This window comes from Melozone crissalis, unplaced genomic scaffold, assembly GCF_028551555.1.
Source record: "Melozone crissalis strain CALT ecotype California unplaced genomic scaffold, PUWL_Pcris_2 ptg000023l_1, whole genome shotgun sequence".
In the NCBI taxonomy this organism is placed as follows: domain Eukaryota; kingdom Metazoa; phylum Chordata; class Aves; order Passeriformes; family Passerellidae; genus Melozone; species Melozone crissalis.
In genome coordinates, this window is record NW_026535801.1 from 19,120,164 (window position 1) to 19,141,151 (window position 20,988).

Below are 20,988 nucleotides of genomic sequence, written 5' to 3' on the forward strand. Positions count from 1 at the left end.
ACCACGGCACTAAGCAGGGAGACCTAGTGTCTGGTCTGTAGGAACTATGAACTCAAGACAGCAGCAGCTCCTGTGTGTCTCTGTTTCTTTCTGTGTGCTGGAAATAACAAATTGCACAGCTCTGAAAAACCCTTCAGGATATAGAAGTAAAAACCATTTTGCAAGGACAAGAAAACAGAAGCATGTGTGTATTTCTGGGGTGTTTCTATTGTCTGTCTGTCCACTGCTGTAGGTGAGCATTTCATGCTTCCACGGCAGACTGAACATTTCAGAGCCATTCATTTCCTTATTTGTGGAGACCATAAATCCAATATTGCATTTACTAGGCAACTGTGACATTGATAAGAGACATTTATAGAAGGTGTTCGGAAATTAGTATGTTTCGCTTAAATGGACTGTCAGTGTAACGGCCTTAACAATAATACATGAGGTGCAGTGATTCCGTATCACACAGAGAGCTGTGGTTCTGCTGCAGTGCTGCCCTGGAAGTGTCTTATTTCCTTCTCTGACAATCTGGTTTTTTGCAGGAGAAGGACCGAGTTTTTTGAGCTTGTCAGTAAAGGTGGTTATGATTGGAATATAAAAAACCACCGAGAAGTATTTCGGTAAGCACCGTTTTCTCTTGCTTTCTGGTTATTTCGAAGTATAGCCATATTTGTTAAAGGAATGTCATGTATTGTGGACTGGAGGCTTAGAATAAAAGAGAAAGTATCTTGTTTTAAAAATACAATCCATGCTATGAAATACATGGTATGATTTTTTTTCAACATTAGCAAACAGCTGGGATTAATCAACGTGACTTCACCTTCTCCATATCTCCTACACACTCAGTCCTGTTTTCTTCCCTTTCTCCCAGCCTCACCAGTTCCTGTTCAGCCCTTCTGCTCTTTTTCCAGAAAGTATCAATATTCTGCCTCTCTACACAAAGATCTTTCCTGGCTGTTTCCCTGATCCCTCTTCCTCTCATCTGTCTTTTTTCAGTAGCCATGCACTTCTCTGCTCTTCCAGTGTGTACCTGGGAATTTTCTTATACAGAGTAATCTTCCAGCCCTCAGGAATGCCCTGAGCATGCATCCTATTGAAAACCTCAGACATTGTGGGTGGTTTGAGTAGATCACACTTTGTAGACAATAAAACGTGTGTATTTGCATATGCATGCCTGGTTATGTCTCATTTTATCTGAAATTTCATTAAAATTCTGTTATCTTTTGGTCTTTTGACAAAATATTGGCCATTTTCTATTTTCCATACCATTTCACCCATTCCTAATTTTAGATTCAGGCAATATATTTGATGCTTCATTTTCAGTGCCCTTGTTCTTCATTTAAACTTTCTTAGACTTTTATCTGCATCATGTACTGTACATAAACGCTTTCTACAGCTGAATGGTTTCCTTCTCCTAATGCATATAAAACATGGTTGTAGCTAGATATTAAACTACAGTGGAACCGTATAGCTCACAGTAAATCTTCAATTTTTATTGTAGATGAGCAGTAGAAACTGCTTAAACAGTGTCTGGGATGCCTCCTGTGATTATAGGCTCTCTTGCTACAGCAGTCACTTACAAATAGGCATATAAATTAATCCAGTTGCAGGTGTTATTATGTAATAATACCCTTACTTATATCATGTGAAGCACATGCTTTCTAATATATTATAGGTATTAATGTAAGTAGTGTTAGAAGTATTGCAAAATTAGCAGTTACTCCCTTGCAATATCATTTCTTTTCTACTGTGCAATGCAGAATACCAAAATTCATCATCTTATGACCTGCAACACATTAGGATTCTGAGGCACAATTGTAATGTAAAAGCCACGCTGATGGCTAAGATTTCAAACATGTCATTCTTTTCTGGAGGAAGAGAAGGTGCCAGGGCTGACATTTTATATAGGTATTATTTATTTATGCGTCCAGAGCAGAGTTGTTTAGAAATTCAACAAAGGTTGATTCAGCTTGTATTGTTCATTTCTGTTTTTCAGATCAATGCTAATGACAGCCTGTGACCTTGGAGCTGTGACCAAACCGTGGGAGATTTCAAGACAGGCAAGTCATGATTAATAGCAGGGCTGGGAGGAGGCGGGACTGGCAGGGCAATATTCCCAGGGCCCTGGCTTGCAAGGGACCAAAACTGGAATCAATTTACAGCAGTATTAATGCTATAAAAAATAGCAGGGGGTTTCTGCAAAAAATGGTTTATTGCGTAATCGTTCCCTGTACACATGCTGCTGCGTGCATCTGGCTTTACAACCTCTCCTCTTACTAACATTTTAAATAAATACCCAAAAATGGATGGATTAAACCAAAAAGGCATGTAGCCACATATAGCTGCGTTTACTTGTTTCATCCCAAAGTTTTCCTTGGCAGTAGCAGGGTCTTCCCTAAATCAAAAATACCAATAGATTATCTGCAAACTTTCATTTGCATAAAATCTTCAGTAGATATGATAAAAGAAATGTATTAATTTTCTTAAGAATGTTGCAAAACTCCAGGTGTGGTATAAGGCTTTCTTTTACATCCTGTACCCCTGTACCTAGAAACCAACAAATAAAAATTCAGAGGTCTGCTGCTGAGTAGGCTCTTTAGAAATATACATAAAAAATAGATCCAGCAATCCAGCATTGGCAAACAGGTACAGTATAAGAAAGCGACCTGTCCCAAAACTCTTGTCCTTTGCCCCATGATTTTCTTTCTAGACATCTTTCTCTACCTAGAAACCATCCTTAATATTTCCATGCCAGTCATTCTCTGTCCTTCAGTGAGGCCCAGAACAAGCCAGTAGAAGACAGACTGTGTCAGGTTTTGGAGGAACTGACAGCATCAAGAGACAAATAGAAAACATACCAGTGGAGCTGGGTTTGGGTACACAGCTGGAAGAAAGTTTGGTGTAACAGCAAGTAATAGTTACAAAGATGAGGTGGAAAAGAGAAAACTAGGCCAGATAACTAGACATGCAGGAGCAGGCAGATTCCTTTGACAAGGAAGTATTAGAAGCTGAAAAGCATCTATGGAAATTACATGCACAACAAGTGAATAAAAAAAATATTTATGGAGGGAGGGCTTCACCTCAGCTTTCAATTTTGCCAGGTGAGTCTTTTTTGCTTTATCAGCAGACTGTGGCAACAGTTCTTTCTAAGGCTGTTGCTCTACTTGGCCCGAACATAGTCACCTTGCATGGAAATCAGGAAAGCTGCTTCTATCCTGCAGTGGGAAATGGAGTTACAAGATGTTTCATTGCCACCTGGCCACTGCTGCAGTGTGTGCAATCCCTCCTCATTTTTCCTCCTTAACCCAGTTAGCTTCTGCATTTTCACTGACAGCCAAATGTCAGGCAGGGTCTGCTTTCCTAGTTGTGAATCTTTGTGCTGTGCTGCTGAATTAGTGCTGGAGTCTCTAGCAAACTGGGGATTTTTATACTTGTCACTCTTGAGGTCTACAGGTGAAAAGTCCCCTGCAGCTTAGTTATACAGGTTTACTTTATATTGAAAAATTCCACATGGGATTTCTTGAAGCATTACCCCATTGAGCAGAAGTGCTAGTAAGTCCACAGAGGTAAAACAGGAAATAGCTGAACCTTAACTGTGCCACAAGAAAAAAACCAAACATACTTGAAAAAAAGGAATAAAGGCCAGATGTAAGATGGAAAAATTCAGGAAGAGAAGATTGGAACAGGTAAAGAAAAAGGGATGTAAGGAGAACAGGAACTGAATAGCACTGAGGGACAGGGATGATACTATGCCTTGATTATTTTTATACAATACACTTAGCAAACACCTAATTGCTGATAAGTTGTTCAATTATTCCTCTTATCTGGGATATTGATCCAGAATTTTATTAAGATTTAAGAGTACTTTATAACATCACCTATTTCCAAATCATTTTGGTACTCCCCATTTCAACTGCAACAAGCTTAGCATTTGTGAACGTTATCTACCATGCAGTTGCTAAAGCAAGAAGTTTAGAGATTTTATGACGTACAGATTCTCTGCTTAGTTTACTCTCTTGTGTCTTGGCATTATGAAATAATTTCCTAGCTTAAAAGCAATACACTGGCATGACAGGAGCTTTAGTATATGAATGCCTATTCAGTAGATTGGCTTCCAGATTTTTTGCATCTGAAAATGTCGCATGTGCTTATGTTCAAAGCCTCACATATGACAGGAGTACAGTACTATATCAAACTTCCTAAAATTCCTCTGGTTTCCATAACTAAATTTATTTTTAAGTCTTGTCATCTTGTAAAAAGCACACGCCTCTGCAGTGAATAGAACATTTTCATTTGCAAGAGTCAGAAAGATGCATTCTAATTTCCAACCTACCATTTCTTGATTTTAAATCAAGATTATCATCACAATCTGAGCCTATACTTAAATATCCAGATCCTATATTGATGACAGTCATGGGGAAAAAAAGTAAAGCCTAGTGGAGGAAAAAACCCTTTAAGAATTCATATTAGATTAAACAACAGAGAGTATTGGTTAATTAAGTTTCTTTGATAAGCGAAGTTGTTTTTATAGGGCAACAGCCTGTAAATAACCAAAGAGCTCTTGCATGTTTTACAAAGCATTTTTACAAATGTAATAGTGGATGCCAACAAGAAGCTATCATTTTCTGGCTTGGTCTCAGTTCTTAAGTTGTTATAACTGCATTGAATGTTACCTTGGCAGTGCAATATAATTCCCCAAGTCCCTGTGCCTGACTATGGCTGTTTATGCCCCTTGTATGCCCAGTTCAAAAAACTAATGAACACATGCCTGACGTCAGTCCTGTAAGTGAAGTTATTCACTTCTTTACAGTAAAGCACAGGCTGAAGTCATAGTCTGAGCAAAAACTCATTATCCTAAAGACTGTGTAACAAAAACTCTAATCTTTTATCATGACTTTTATTTTAGGCTGCTGAGCTGGTAACCAGTGAGTTCTTTGAACAAGGAGACAGAGAAAGATCTGAACTCAAACTCACCCCTTCAGTAAGTTTTTTATCATTTCTGAAATAGTTACTAATTTGAATAAAGGAAAAAAATATCAATGGGCTCATTCAGAAAAATGAACTGTATTTTGTACATAGAGAAACCTCTGTCCAATAAGGATATGCATTTATAAACACATATAAAATAGCTCTCAGTCAACACAGTCACTTTTGCCCTTTCACAGTCCTTGAGCCCTTTTACTAGTTTTCTGTATCTATTCCTAAGATTATCCTACTAGTGAATTTTCTAAGCAGCAGGTGTTGGGTTTAATACACAGAAGTGAAGTAAAAACTCACAGCTACCTATGGAAATCAAAATTGCCAGATTTACTTTATGTTGCAGCTGTATATCTGTGTTATTTGAAATGCATTTCTATAAGCATACATGTAAATATACTACTGTGATTGAAGGGATAAAATGGAATTGAGTGGAATAAAGTCAGATAGGTATTAAGTGTCAAACAAGTTCTAGGAAAGTCTCATAAATATTTTCACCGAATGATTAGAAGAGAAAGCCTTATCCAGGTTGAATAACTCAAAATGTGGAGCAACCATTATCTGGAGGCAACAGGAGAAGGGTAACAGAAAGTATTCTAAAGAATTTAACTGGGAGGAAGACAGGAGCCCAGATCCATACTGTTTTGTTGAGCTGCAAAACCCTATGTGAGAAAAGAGAAAATTCTACTCAAAGGTATCTGCTTTGTGTTCCCACAGGACGTTACTTACCACCTCAACTCCAACTGCGGAGCATTTATTTTACACTACAAAATTATAAACACAAAACACATTCAGCCTAAAGGTTTCAAAACAGAATTGAAAATAACCAGTTTATTTTTCATGCAAAGCAGTGAGAAGGCACCTGCAGAGATTGATTATGGTTCACGAAATGTTCTGGTTGTGAGAATTTGACCATAGCTGCAAAGTGCTGGATGATGTGTCTGTAAAATACTCAGTGTAATTAAAGTATGACAGTTTTGTTTCCTTCTCAATTCAGGCCATTTTTGATCGGAACAGGAAGCATGAACTACCCAGGTTGCAGCTCGAGTGGATTGATAGCATCTGCATGCCATTGTATGAGGTAATTTTTACTTACTGCTCCTGTAGAGTCCAGAGGAGCTTGTTCTTGTCTCTCAGAGTTAGCTTTCAGAGCAGCCTTGAAGGCTACTTGAACTCTTGTCTTACTTTGACTTTACCAAAAGTCTAAATTCCATTAAGAAATCTTCAGATTCCCTGAATCTGTCTGTAAATATCTGTAATGTCTGTAAATTCCTCTCTAAGGTATAAAAGCTGATAGGGTTTATTATCTTTGAGACAAACTGATTCTCATCATGGTGAGGGTATGGAGCACTAGAGGGACAGTCTCAGTAGGTGCTGTCAAACTTGTCCAAATCTGTGTAATGCAAAAGGAAACTCAAGGCTGAGCCTTTCTACTTTCTACTCAAGGCTGAGCCTTTCTACTTTCTTCTGACTCTAAAGGCTTGGCCTAGAGTGCACCTTCCCAAACTGCTACAGGGCATTCTAGGCCAACCTTTAGGGTCTGTGATAAAACAATTTGTTGTTTAACCTGTGCTGTTTAACTCAGAGTTTACTCTTTTAATTGTGCTTCTGCACAGACTGCCTGGGTGCTTGGCACATGGTGTGTAAATGCCCAAGTGCTCCTCTATTAAGGCTAGAGATAACCACAGAACCATTAAGATTGGAAAAGACCTCTAAGATCATCGAGTCCAACCATTAATCTGGCACTGCCAGGTCCACACTAAACCATATCCCTAAGCAGAACATCTACAGGTTTACTGACATTTCAGGTACAGTGATTGCAGAACTTCCCTGGGCAGCCTGTTCCAATGCTTGACTACCATTTCATGAAGAATTTTTTCCTATCAGAACAATGCTTCTGCCTTTTTAGATTAAACAGCTTCAGGATATGACTGAAACAACACAGACTGCCTTATGCCAACAAAGACTAACTGGCCAGTGATATCTTAGAAAACAGGAGGATGTTCTCATTCAGCATCTCTGTGGAACTGCAGCAAGTTCTCCCTGTTCCCACTGCACCCTAAACTGCCCAAGACCTCAAAGCAATGAACGGGTCAGTGATGATACACAGCAATAACAGCTCCCATGTTAACATCAAAATTATCAACTTGTGCCTGAATGTAGCTTCCCTACCCACAAATAAAAATGGATTCGCAGTTCCTTTCATTTTATAGACCAGATATAAAACCAATGTCATAGAATAAGGACACAAGAAGGCCCATAAGAAGGACAATGTGCCCTCTCCCCTCCATAACTTGTGGCATATGAGGCTGCCACCATGGAAATAATGAAATTACTACCCAGCAGCAATGGCAATTCCTGTTGTGACACAGAGAGCAGACACTTGTGTAAGCAACAAGCCAGGCTGCTGCTTTGCCAAGAGATCCTGTCCCTTTCTAAGGCCAGTCTTTGTCCTGATGAAATAAACTACAGCTACCATCTTCAAACAATTAAGGCAAAACAAGCAGGGAAGAAGAATATACACCTATATTGTTTAAAAGACCAAGAACATTTTAGACAATGTGGGGGAGGGGTGATGGACACTGATCTGGGACAGACACTCTTTAAAAATAATATTACTTTCAATAAAATAGCTCATATTGCACTAGAATGCACATTGTACCAGAATTCATTATTTCTAATGGCATCTGTAATCCAAAAATGTACAGTAAAGCAGGAAGAGCTGATAATCAGCCCATCCTCTGCACGAGAAAACTACATCTGAGCGCTAAAGCTCTGGTTAGTTAGCTCCATCTTAGCAGGAGATCTCTGGGGAATATATTCACATCTGATTTCCCTGCTTTCCACTGTGTTTGCATCATGCTGTGCAGCCATTAGCCTGCTGCTCAACAACTTCAAAAAGAGACACCATCAAACCTGGAAGTCATAGCAGCACCAGCCTTAGGGGTAAACAGAAAACTTCATGCCATAGTATCACACTGCAGGAGATTCTCTCTTCAGTGTGGAGCCAAGTTTTAATTTTCATATCCAGCTTAATCAAACTTCAACACACATATCCCGTCAGCAGAATATTCAGGCACTGTAAATCCACTGTTTAGGGCTGGCTGAACATTACAACTCTGGCCATACCCTAGATTTTGGGTTGGCATATTTTTACATTCTTTGAAATTCTTGCCATTGTAATACATTAAGGGAACTGCATGTGAGGGAAGAACAGGTTATATCACTACAAATGCAATATAAAGAGATGGAGTGGCAGCTCATAAATCAGTAAAATATTAGTGGTACTATAGCTCACTACTACAGTACTTAGAAAAACCATGTTTGAAAATACCCACAAACATTTGATGCTTATTTTCATACCAAAATTAAAACATTAAACCATAGAGAACAAAATCAAGGCTTTTCTATTTATTTTTTTTCCACACTAGTGATTAGAAATCCTGAATCCACGTAGGATTCTATAGCATCCAGATCCTGAAAGGGAATGCTGTGGGGAATGCACCAGTTCCTACCAATGCAGTTGCTAGAGCAGGACCTCATGCTGTGCTCTGTGTTATTTCACACACACACACAGCAGAGATCCCAGCAACCACTGAATACTGGCAATTCTCATTAAAGTGAGATCAGCAGAGCTCCCTGAAGTTCTTTGCTCAGAGTAACTCCCAAGAGCAGGCTATTCCTGGCAGCTGAGGACGTCTGAAGTATGCAATACTGAAGGAACTTCACAGCCCAAACTTCCAGGGGTGGTCTGATACCATCCCAGTGCCTCTCACAGTACCAGAACAAGCTGCATCCTCTCTGCAGTCCAAGCTAATGAACTAGGCTACACCAGAGTGCCTGTGAGGAGTGGTTCATACTTAAAACAATATATAAACTTTGCAGTACATTTTAGTTATGGCTTTTCTAGTCCTATCATTTTCCTCAGGTCTGAAACCTCCTTTGTGGAGATTTGGCTCTATCTGCTCTGCTTTCTGCATTTCCTTAAGATAGCTCAAGACAACTCACTTGGAGGTGCAGCAGTTCTCCCAAGTAAAGGGTAGTGAAGTCTCCTTTACTGGGGAACATGGACCACATTCCTCTGCTTACCTGGCTAGGACTGTCCCTGAGTTTGCCCCCTTTTTGTGAGAGGGCTACATGTGACTAGCAAATCACCAAGATCTATGCAACTTCCACTAGCAGTCCTGTCTGACTGCCCCTTGGAATGCCCATCCCACCCAGAAGAAAGAAGGTCAGTGATACACAAAATGTACTACACCATGAGCCACAGTAAAGACTGAAGGTAGATATAGATATATATTTTTTAAAATTAGTATCTGGAATTATACACAGCTTTCCTATATCTAAGTGTCTAAATCAAAAACATTTGTGCTTGCTCTGTAAACCTGATTTTGCTCCTGGCACAAGGTAAGCCACAGCTCTGCTCCCTTGCTCTCTCCCCTATCTGCTGTTCAATGTAAGAATCAAGCCACTTCCAATTTCATATCTTAGTAATCAAATCTATTTCCTTCACACTGTGGATCAAAGGTCTGGGAAGATAAAAGCATCCCAATTTTTTGTTCATTGCATTTTATTACACTTAGGATATTATAATTTTATTATTTACGTTTTTTGTTACTGTAGTGATCCCAGATCAGAGTATTTTTATGTAACAGTGGAACTTTTGCCTTGAGTAGCAGAACAGCAATCCATTACACTGAATTTCAGATTTTAGGGGCTTTAGTTACACTTTACTGCATTACATTTCCTCTTCATTCAAAACTGATAGTAAGAAAAGCATTTATCAGTAGAGATGAGAAACAAGCTTATTAGAATAGTAATTTCTAAAGAAAAATGCACTTTTTAAAATTGTAGAGTATTTAAAACCTAGTAATGTAGCTTCATTTTGTTAGAATATCCTATAAAGAGGAAGTACATGCAATTAAAGCAGAAAATTTGAAGCATCCCACGGAAAATAAAACACTATGGCTTTGCTGACAGCTGTGTTCACACAGAGGAAGTATTCTGTACCTATTCATAAATGGTTGTGTAACAGGAAATGGAATTTTGATCATTAAGACAAATCACCCCTCTGACCCTCCAGTAAAGAGATGCTAAGAGTTTCAACACTAACAGATTTCTTCTCTTCTGGACTCTGTCATTCAGGTCTTCCAGACAGGATCAGTCACAGATTTTTTCCCAACTCAGATAAGATTTCTCTGAGGGGAGCACACAGAGTGGCAGAGTGAAGATCTTATTCTTTTAAATCATTATATTTCTCACAAACAACATCAAAGCTTCAGCGATTCACATCAAACAAAAGATGCTAACAGAAACCCAGCTCTGTTCAGGGCATTGTTAGGCAGAGACAGTAGCACTATGAATAGCAGGGCCAAAGGCCATGCACTCTGCTTCTGGGCAGATAAATACATAGTCAGGTAGTCAGTGACAATGACAGCAGCTATTTAAATTTAAGGGAGATGTCTTTGTGGAAGATAAAGCAGCTCATGGCTTTTACAACTTATGCGTGCCTGAGATTGCCCTGCTCACCTCTACCTTGGTGCTCCCTTGAACTGCTCCATTTTAGTGCTATTTTTAGAGCTATTGAAGATTTTCTTGGGTATTGAGAACCTCAAGCATATAATAGAATCTACAGAATTGAATTTGCATTACTCCATCCAGGATTCTGGGGGGAACCTGGGAAAAGTAGAAACATTCAGCCTAGCAAGTACTTTAAATGTTTTGAATGAAATGTGGAGGAACAGATTCCTTCTTTATCACACTGTTTGAAGGACTTAGAAAGAAATTCAATTGCTCTGTCTGCAACTCCAGGAGCTTTGATATGCCTGCCTTCCTATAGAAGATAACGTCTGGCCTTGTAATTAAATCTCTTTGTTGTCTATGATGATGTTGCTGCAAAAGCATATATTCTGCTTGTAAACTTAGATTAAATGCACAGGGTGGCATAAATGGAGAGACTCTATGAAGCACGCTAAAAATGCACAGAAGTCTTTAACAGTTATGGCTTTCTGTGTTTTAACTTCTCTCCTTCAAGAGTTGACTTTGACACTTGAATTGGAAGTACATACACACTGTGATTTTTCTTTTTTCCAAAGGTATATACTCTACTTGAAATTATTAGACAGGAGATTAATTCTCCTTCTCAGAGAACGTTAAAAAAGTGTTCTTCAACAATCATGCTTACACTGCTATATCCTGATGCAGCCCTTCCTCAGTTAGCACTCCTATCCCTTTCCCTCTGTCCTTCAATTACAGTTTTGCATGATGAAATAACTCTATAAGAAATTCAGGGTTTGCACCTCTCCTCTGAGAAGCCCTGCCTGTCCAGAATGGACTGTAAGGCATGGCTTAGTCCTTACCCAGGCAAGAGTCACTGGATGCAGCCAACACAATGACTTCTTCCTTCAGTTGTTTCTGTTCTGTCTGTACAATTAGAAAAGGTTCTAAATTTTTCAAACCAAATTATTTTTTTATCTGTATGAACATTTTGGAAATGGTTTTCCACTATTCACCCATACCTGGGATTGTTGATACAAAAGTCAGGGCACTGCTCTTATATTTTAAGTTAGCAACTAGTCAGGGGGCAGAGAACTCACTAGCTGTTCACCATGCACCTATATAGACAGGCCATGAAACATGTTCTTAAGTTGTCAAGTGTTTTAACAAAAAACAAAAAAAACCAAAAAAAAAAAAACCAAAAAAAAAAAATCAGGACCAAGCGATCTGTTCAATGGAAGTAATTTGATCAGCTCTGTGTGATTCTCATTGAAGGCAGCTTTTCCTTTGTAGCATGTTGAAGGAAGAGGAAGATAACTTTTAATAGATTCTAAAGAACACCATAAAGATGCACTCTTTTGGCAGGGCTTATTTCTGACCTTTGATTTGGACACAGAGAGTGGGAGATAAAGCATTTGTGCTTCCTGAGAGCACCTGGATGACAAGGATTAGTAAGGCACATCAGCCTGGGATGCTGGGATGCAGTTTGTCATACCAGGGACTGAGGCAGATCAAACAGATGTTGGCAGATCAAATTAGTCTCCCTCCCTGATGAAAGCCAGTGGGTGATATTATCCAAGGAAGAGCAGGTGCAACATATTTTGCTGTGTTTGTAAGAAATTTGCTTCAGATGAAACTTAATCAGGCCAAATGCCAGTGCTGGGGGGAAGTTGGTAGCTAAGGATTATGTTAGGAATAAGGGTTTGGCCCACAGAAAAGAGGGTTTTGGCACAGTAGAAGGATCTCTTTGTAGCCTTGAAGGAGGAACTTAAATAGGTTCAGCACTTTCCTTGCTTTGTTTCTTGTCTACTGATGATGAATCTATGAGATTCATTCTATCCAGAATGAATTCTGTGGAACTTGCAGAAAACTCAGATATTATCCATGTATTAAAACTTCCGGTAACGGAACAAGCATTACCAAATAATTGTTCTTATCTATTGTCTTTATTCTAAGCTTTTGTCTGCTACTTTTCTACTAATAGGAAAGGTTAAGAAGAGCTATACAAGAAAGAAAAACTAGGAAAAGAAGAAAGAATTATTTTATTTGCAATTTCCATTTAAGTCTGTCACTATTTCACAGGAGAATATGGAGAAGCAGTTTTGGTGGTTTCAGAGCAACGATTTTTTTGTCTGTGACTATCATGAACATCTTTTTTACAAAAGGTGCAAGGATCCTGATCCTCTTTTCCTGCTTCCTGAGAACAAGAAAGGTTTCATTTTGCCCTTGAAAATTAGAATAATATTTTTGCTATGGTTTTCATAACTTGGTGAGATTATTGATGCAACATTGTATTACAATCAACAATTTAAAGAATTTACAAGTTTGTCCAAAATGTTTAGAAGAGGCAGCAGAAAAGAGTACTTTTTTTTTTCCTTCAGACAAGAATACTTCAGCTTACTTCTGAGTCATCTTATCCCAAAACAGTCTCAGCTGAAAGGGCGGTTCATCAACACAGGTATTTGGGAGAAGACAGAAAAACAAACATTTCCCATTGACTTCAGTGAAGCTAAGCTTCACTAAAGGCTTTCAGTCTAGTCTGAGAGAAAAACTGAATCATTCATAATATTATAATTTCTGTTGCTGTTCTACTTAGAATTATCTGCCCAATGTGTTGTGAAGGACATGGCAGTCATGTATGGAAACGTATATAAAGATCTGAGGAAGTAGATTGAAAAGTTGGCAAATAAGGTAGAAGAGACAGCCAATAGAGAGAACTCAAATTGTACAGCAAATCTGAAAGAAGATGAATGGATAATTTAACAGCCATTCAGTTTTCAAGAAAGACAAAGCACAAACTACATTGCATCAGAAAAGGACTAGAAATGATGATGGATGAAACACTTCAAGTAAGTGTTTAACACAACAGAATCACAGTTGCCTGCAGAATTCCCAGCTGAGGGTAAATTCAAAGAATTAAATCGGCATATGAGACTGATATGATTTGAAGAATTTTTCAAAATCCATTTAATAGCAAGGCAGAAGACATTGATCAGCTACTTGGTTAAAATGTTGAAAGCAAAGGAGTTAGAAACATTCTGTCTCTGGCAGGCTTCAGATGCAGAATCAAAACCATGAACAGCAGAGCTAAATAAGAAGTTGTTTATGAAATAATAACTCTTCCAAGCAAACCCTTGATTTCATGAAATTGTAATGAACAACAGATGAATCCTTTGCAACTGTAGCAATACATCAGCAGAGCTACTTCAGTTGGTCCCATTCCTTCAGAATCACTCTCCCTTTGGCTGCATAATGTGTGTGATATTGGTTGGAGCACATTTTGCTACCAGGAGCTCTGTACATACTTTCTTCCCTGAAATACCCAGCACATTTTACCAATGGTTAATCTTAATTTATAATCATCCCTCTGTAGTTTACTTCCAAAGGAGTCCAGTGTTATTCTTGCCAGTGTACCATCACCAGAAAGAAGCTTAACATTAATTCACAGAGGAAGAGCAGAACGCTTGTGTATGTATTAGATCAATTTCCAGTCACAACTGGCCTCCATCCACTAACAATTTTTAGAGAGAAGCTAAAAGAAACTCCTGTTTTCTACAAGGGAAATTAGTAATATATTCATTTCTCCTAATTACATTTTTAGGCATCAGAAAAAAATTCCCTGATAGAAATGAAAAAGTAATCCACTAATGCATTATGTATGTGATGACCTGGACCTTTCCTCATTAAGCCCTAAAAGGAATAAACAAAGTCCCCTTCAAACACAAGGAGATTGCAATAATGTTTTTTTCATGAACTCAACCCCCTCACAAATACTGTATTTTTTTGAAGAAAATAATGATTAAATACAGTCCTGAATCAGTAGGGCAAATAATTAATTCATATACACACACAGTCAAGGGTTCATAGAAGTTAATCCCTACATCTTCTCTGTATCATTCTCTGTATGTATTTGTCTTCTGTGTTCTACTATGGAAGGTAGAATTCTAGCAATGTTTTTGGGTTTAGTATATGGACATATATTCAGAAATGCTTTTGGGTTTTCTAAACAACTTCCACAAAGTATTTGTGTTATGAAGATAAAATCTGTGGATGACTGCAGCACAGGTTCCCTTTTATCTGAACTAATCTGAAGTTCAAGGACTTTCAGATAGATGGCTCACCTTTGGCCTATGTATTCTCATGTGAAAGCCACTTCAGCAAAACTCAGGAGTCCAATTCAGCCTTGCTGTAACTGGTCATGACTCTCTTGACTTCAACAATGCTTCATATGCTTACACTGAGTCTGAATTTATCCCCATGGCTTCTCGGTCACTGGTCCTCCCTTCCAACTAAGAAACTGCCTACATAATAAAAGTGATTCATTAGAAACCACTGGGTTCCAAAGTAGAGTGAACACTGAGACCTATAACTTTTTTATATGTGCTCAGTCATAAAAATGAATTTATATGGTCTTATTCCATAAACTCACTTTACAAATATTAGCCCCGCAACCATACTTTCATGAGCTGTAATCTTGTCAAAGCTCGTAAGTTAAGCAAGGTCAGAACTGGTCAATATTTGGATGAGAATCTCTGGCAGGGAGGGGGCAAAAAGAAAAGTCATGCAGTGTTTGTAAGTTAGGACATATTGTGCCGCTCTTTAAAAAGATTTGGTACTAGTCTTATAATACAAGAAAATTTGGTATTTGCTTTAGCAATAAGTTTAGCCTCTGACCACAGCTGTGCTGCATCTAGGCAGTTTCACTAATATCCTTGCCCAGAGATGAAGGTAATGTAGCAGATGAAGTCTTCTTCCCCCCACACCCCACTTCAACCCAGAAAGTTGGCACCCAGAGGAAGAAACAAATGCCTCCACTGCTCCCCATCACCCTCTCTCTGAAAGGGGTTTGTTTCTACTACTGTTTCTGCATTCTATATGCTTTATCTACCAAAATATACATCTCTATACACAAGGAAAGAAAGAGAAGAAAAACCAAGCCACTCTGCCCTCCTTACCTTCTCCCATAAATAACTTCCTCTGAGTATCTTATGCTCTTTCCCATTTGTGCTCTTCCTTCAGGCAGCCCTGCCCCTCTCCCAGGTGCGCACAATGTAGTGCTGAAGTGCCGTTAACATTTTCTTGTGCTGAGGAGTTTATAGATAAGCAGAGCTATACTTTGGGAAAGAATGCTGTGGGCAGAGTACTACACAGTCCCAAAAGACATCTAAATAATTGAAGGTGCTAAGAAAAAGACACTGCTATACAGTGACTTTCTGACAAACAGCTTAGTCACACATCTAAGGTAATACATGGATGCAGAAGGGAACTGCAAACCCCTCTGGCTTTTCCTAATGCCTCCCCCATGCTTTATCACTCTGCAGCTAAGAACAGCTTTTACAGTAAAGGGGCTGGAATGGGAAAGGTCACCAATCCTGTACCCAGTGCTGGGCAGCTGCACTGCAGGGAAGGACTGCAAGTGGGCACTGAGGTCCCAGGGGAGGCAGGAACTCCCCCAAGCAGGGGCTCCCTCTCCCCAGCCCAGCTGCTGCCAGCTCCCAGCCTGCCCATGGCACCAAGCAGGGATAGAACAGGGTGTTCCTGCACCTACTGAGGCTAGGTGGTGGTATCCCATGTCAGACAGCTGGTGAAGACCCAGCCTTTTCCTAGGAAGGCAAGTAATAAATAAGGTATTAAGAACCTAGATACCAAATTAGACAGATCGTGAGCAAAGCTGTTAGTAGGAGGCATGCATCAAAAACAGTGGCATGGAGGAACAGTACATCAAGGGGTTCTCATTCACTAAAACAGAAAGCAAAAACTGCAGCCAGGAGGTGGGAAACCCTGACAAGGCTACAGCCAAATAAACTTAAAGAGCTTTGGGAATAAATTGGTGGTTTAATCCGGATCAGGAACAGGTGCAATGAATGTAATTCAGTAAATGGTCCAGACCCTGCCAGAAGGGAGAGAAATGTGTTGCTTTTGAGATAATTTCCCAGAAGCTTCATAAAAGCAAATTGATTACTGGAGTTTAATAATTAAAACAGGGCCAGATATATAGTAATCAAATGAGTTTTTAATTACATCTCAAGAAGAAATAAAATCCAATTTGTGCACTTTGTATCAGAGAAGCCCTACTGAAATGCTTTGGTAGCTGGAAAAAATAAAATAAAAGCTAATTTCCATAGGAATTATAGTAGTCAGTTTAATTAAAAGACTAGATCAGAATGAAAAAATCCCAAAGTGAAAGGATACTAAATACAGATGCAGTGGTTCAAACATCAAATCAATGTCTGAATAAAGACATTTTTATAGACCAAGTGCAAAATCTGCACTGTCAAGTATCACTAATCTAAATTAATGTGTAACAAAATAAAGTTTCTTAGAATTACACTATATATTTTGCACGTATTCCATTGAATTAATTGCTGGTGCCATGGTAAAAATTAATATCAAAGACATGGTTTATTCTTTCTTAAATACTCCTTATAATCTGTTTCATCAAAGTTAATGTTAGTACTTAACCATTCTTGTTATTTACCTGGTAGCCTCTGTTGCACCTGGGTTATTGGACTCTAATGTCCGCTTAGATCTATATTTCGAAGAAATATATGTGTATTTACTTGCAGATTTAAAATGAGTTTAGAGCTCATAGTATAACAGTGATTACCATAGAACTGTGGGGGCGCTTCCTGAATCTATTCCCAGCCTACTTGGGCTCCTGGTCCCTGCTGCAGTCAATGCAAAGCTAATTGCTGTGAGCACCTCGAGCACTCGCAGCCATCCTGGCACAGTCCGTGACAGGGCTGTCTCCTGCCATAAGCCACAGCAGATGCCAGTGCCTGGAGGGACAGGCACAGCACGAGGTCATGCCCAGACCTCTGCAATTGCTCCCTGGAACTAGGCTGGAAAACATCACAGTCTTGTGGTCAGCCTTGGCAAAAAAGCAAGGTTACAGAGAGGACACAGACATAGTCGAGAGCTGCACAGCCACACTGACACAGAGTCTGCAGTCCCAGTGAGTTCCATCTTCTCTATGCTGCCTGTAGCTGCTATAGGTTCCTGAGTATAGTGCATATATATAGTGTATATAGTATATATACTATATATGGAGAGAGAGAGAGAGAGAAAATATAGTATATATGTGTATACATATACATATACATATATATATATATATACACATACACAAACACACACATATATATACACACATACAGGAACAGCCTGTACTGCTGTTTTGTGCAGAACATCTTTGGGCTTACAGAGGTTTGAAGCATACCAGTTTTTAAAGAGTGATTTTAACCAGCAGGCTGCTTGCTTATATGTATTTCTTATTATTTATTGATTTGATTTTTTTTTTAATTAAAGGTGTATATTGGAAAAATACTTCACAAAAACTTTTTGAAGGTACTGGTTGTGCACAGAAAGGATCTGTCTGATATGTTGCTGTCAAGGGCTGAGTATCACATGTGCTTTCTCTAGACACTGAGCTGGCAGTGGTAATGCAGGTGCTAATGGTAATGGCAGTGAGCTTTTCAGATACTCTCAGCTGTTTATAATACATTACTGTCCCTCTGTTTTAGACTCTGCCAAATCAGGTTTAAGGAATATACAACAGTCTGAAATAAAGATGCACAAATGCAGAGTTGTGAGGCATGGAAATGGGAAAGTTGAAAATCCTTATCTATTCTATAAAATGAATGACCATCAGCAGCAAGCAATGCTGTCTGTAGGGGGCAGAGGCTGCAGTGAACCCTGCCTCTTACCCCAGGCCCAAGACTGCAAAATTGTCTGCCCAATCTGAGCCATATTCTAAGAAAATAATTTTGAAGTGGATTTAATTCAAGTTCCAGCTTCTTCCTCATGATGTGATTTTTCATAAGTGCTGAGCATTCATATTTCCTTCCGAAGTCAACTGAAATTGCAAGTTTTCAGCACATCTTAAAATCAGGCCATTAACCCTTAATTATCATATAATAGCTCAATTAAAAATCTACCAAGACTTACTTCAAGCCAAGCTCCCATGGCTTGCAAGCCAGCTATAAAAAAATCCAGTTCTTTAGTGTTGTCTGGGCTCTGGGGACCATTTAGAGCAGCTCCTGTTAACCCTGCTATTTAAAGCAAAAAGCGATCAACTGCAAAGGTACCTGCTCCCCCTTTCTTTTCATTTTCTTATCATTTTCTGCACTTCTAGAAGAGCAACTTTTTCTATCTTCTTTGTCCTTTTTGGTTTTTAATCTGGCACCAATCCTTTATTTCCAATGACAAATACATAGTTTCCATGCTATAGGAGAAAGCATGCTGCCCAGCTCTCAGCAAAAGGCACTGCTTGCTAACCAGAAAAGCTGCAAAAGAACACTCCTCTGTCCTGAGAGGACACATTACCTGACCACTTGGGAGGCAAGTGGTTAACCCATTCCTGACATCCAGTGCTGCTGTTAATTTCTGTCTCTCTTTAATATAGATATAAAACCAAGTGAAGTACTTGTGGTCTTTGCACATAAGCAGGTGATATTAAAGGGGAAGGTAAAATAACCTGTAGCAAAGGTGTGCAGGAAGTCCATAATTCAGGGACGTATTCAAAGCCAGATGAAACCAGATTAAAGATTCTTATTGGACTCTGTGACCTTTGGACTGCATATGTAGAGAAGAGATGATTTCAGTGCAACCTCAAAGAAAACTCATTCATATTTCTTTAATTTGAGCACACAGTAATTGTTTTGTCAGCCAGCTTGGGAAAGCACAGTACTGTTGTGGTTTAGTCATCTATAGGAAAAAATAATCGAGCACTAGGGAGATAATTTCAGCTTTGTCCAGCTTGTCATCCAGCCAGTGGACCTTCCTACATATGGATGCCATAGCTGGCAGCCTCAGGCACTTGGGGATCCCTCAAAAGGACTATCTTTAAGGATTGCAAGAAAGCTAAAGTAGTTGAGCGGCATCTCTGACATCTTTTGTTCCTTTTTCTACACTTTTGTGGCTTAAAGACTTATGTAAAACAAGTCAGATAGTTAAAGAGAACTAAATGGGGACAATAAATAAACCTCCACAGGTATTTACAGATGGGAGTGAGGAGGGTAGGGGCGTAGTGCAGATTGAACTCTTTTTTCCTCCTGTTATGCCATGGATTGTCCTTAAAAGGAGTGGATATACTGTATTTTTTCTCTCATCCTCTTTTTAATCTTCTTCCAGTGTCTAGTGAAGCTGAATGTGAAACTGAAGCCTATGCTGGACTCCGTGGCAGTAAATAGAGGTAAATGGGAGGAGCTGCACCAGAAAAGACTTCCTTCTCAGGCAGCATCCTTGTCCTCCTTTTCCTCTAGCTTCACCACGTCTCTCAAAGACATAAACTAAGCCTGCAAATATCAGTGTCACTTTACAATAAGAACTGTCTGAAAGGTTTTCATACGCTTAGACCCACCATTTTTTAAGAAATGCTTTCCCAGACATGCCTAATTGATGGGATATTATCTTGATGGCAGCACAGTTTGCTTTTCCTGGAAGGCTTAGTGGGACTGAACGGAAGCCTGCAGTGGGATTGCGCTGGTGTCTGGAGTGACACGCAACACTGAACAGAAGAAGCGTTCATTCAGCTCCGCTACATTTCAACTGCTGCTGTAAAAATCTGTAAAGCTGACAACAGACTGAAAAATAAGAACTCACAGCTTAATAAAATTAATAATACAGAGCCAGGACTGGGATGCAAGCTGGCCAATTCATATGCAAGGAGCTGCAGAAAACAGAATAGTGTGTAATTACATTGTTGTTTTGCATCTCTTCAGTACATGTTATGAATCAATTATGCTTGCTTTTGTGATGCTCCCCTCTTACTCTCCCTCCTCTTTTATGCCTGAATGTTCTGAAAAGCCTGCTTTGTATTCTGAAGAAGTATTTTTTTACAACAAAGCTTCTTAGTGATTGATCAGGGCCTTTAGAATTGCCTACCTTTGCTACATTTAAAAACAAATTTTATTATCTTTAAAAACACCAAGCTGTCCCTTCTTCCCTCAGAAATTCATATTAACACTGCAGCAAATTTTTCAGCAAGAGGAAGTTTGCATAAAGGCAAAATATTGCATGGTAATTTTAGAGTGGGTTGGTTTTTTTTCTTTTCAAAAATGCTCTTATAACACATTCTTTTTTTTAAATTATAGTGTTGCCTAAGGAAAACATTAATAGGTTTTTTTTTTTTGAAAATAGAATAAAAATAAAAGAGGAAATCTGTTGCTTTGTGCTTCAGGTTTATATTACATTGAAAAGCAGAACATGGATAAGCCTTTCTAGTATAATTTCCAGTAGAAATTAGTATTTTGAAATGGTGGAGATGTAGAATATCATCACACTGGACCACCCCTCTCTTGCAGTTCTTTCAGTACAATTTCAAATGCTATTACTACAGCTAGCACAGCACTAGTCAAGGCTCATATGTTGACACCCGTGGTAAAGGTGTCCCTAAAAATCTAATCAAATATGATAGGTCACAAAACCAAACATCTGTCTGTGATGACCCTAGTATTACCTGAAAGTTGGTCTCCTTCCATTAGTGCCAAGATCACTAATTCAGCAAACCTGTGATCTGTGATTTGAGGG

General features: G+C 39.0%; 1 protein-coding gene across 2 annotated transcripts in view; it reads left to right on the top strand.

The window, feature by feature from the left end:
• Positions 1-20,552, top strand: part of PDE11A (phosphodiesterase 11A) — a 104,325-nt gene extending 83,773 nt beyond the window's left edge. For both annotated transcript variants that reach the window (XM_054277864.1, XM_054277865.1), the window contains 5 exons: positions 528-605; positions 1,982-2,045; positions 4,892-4,966; positions 5,960-6,043; positions 19,591-20,552. In XM_054277864.1, the coding sequence (XP_054133839.1) occupies positions 528-605; positions 1,982-2,045; positions 4,892-4,966; positions 5,960-6,043; positions 19,591-19,752 (463 nt within the window). In that variant the 3' untranslated portion in view covers positions 19,753-20,552. The remainder of the gene's footprint in view (positions 1-527; positions 606-1,981; positions 2,046-4,891; positions 4,967-5,959; positions 6,044-19,590) is intronic.
• Positions 20,553-20,988: the final 436 nt, after the last annotated feature.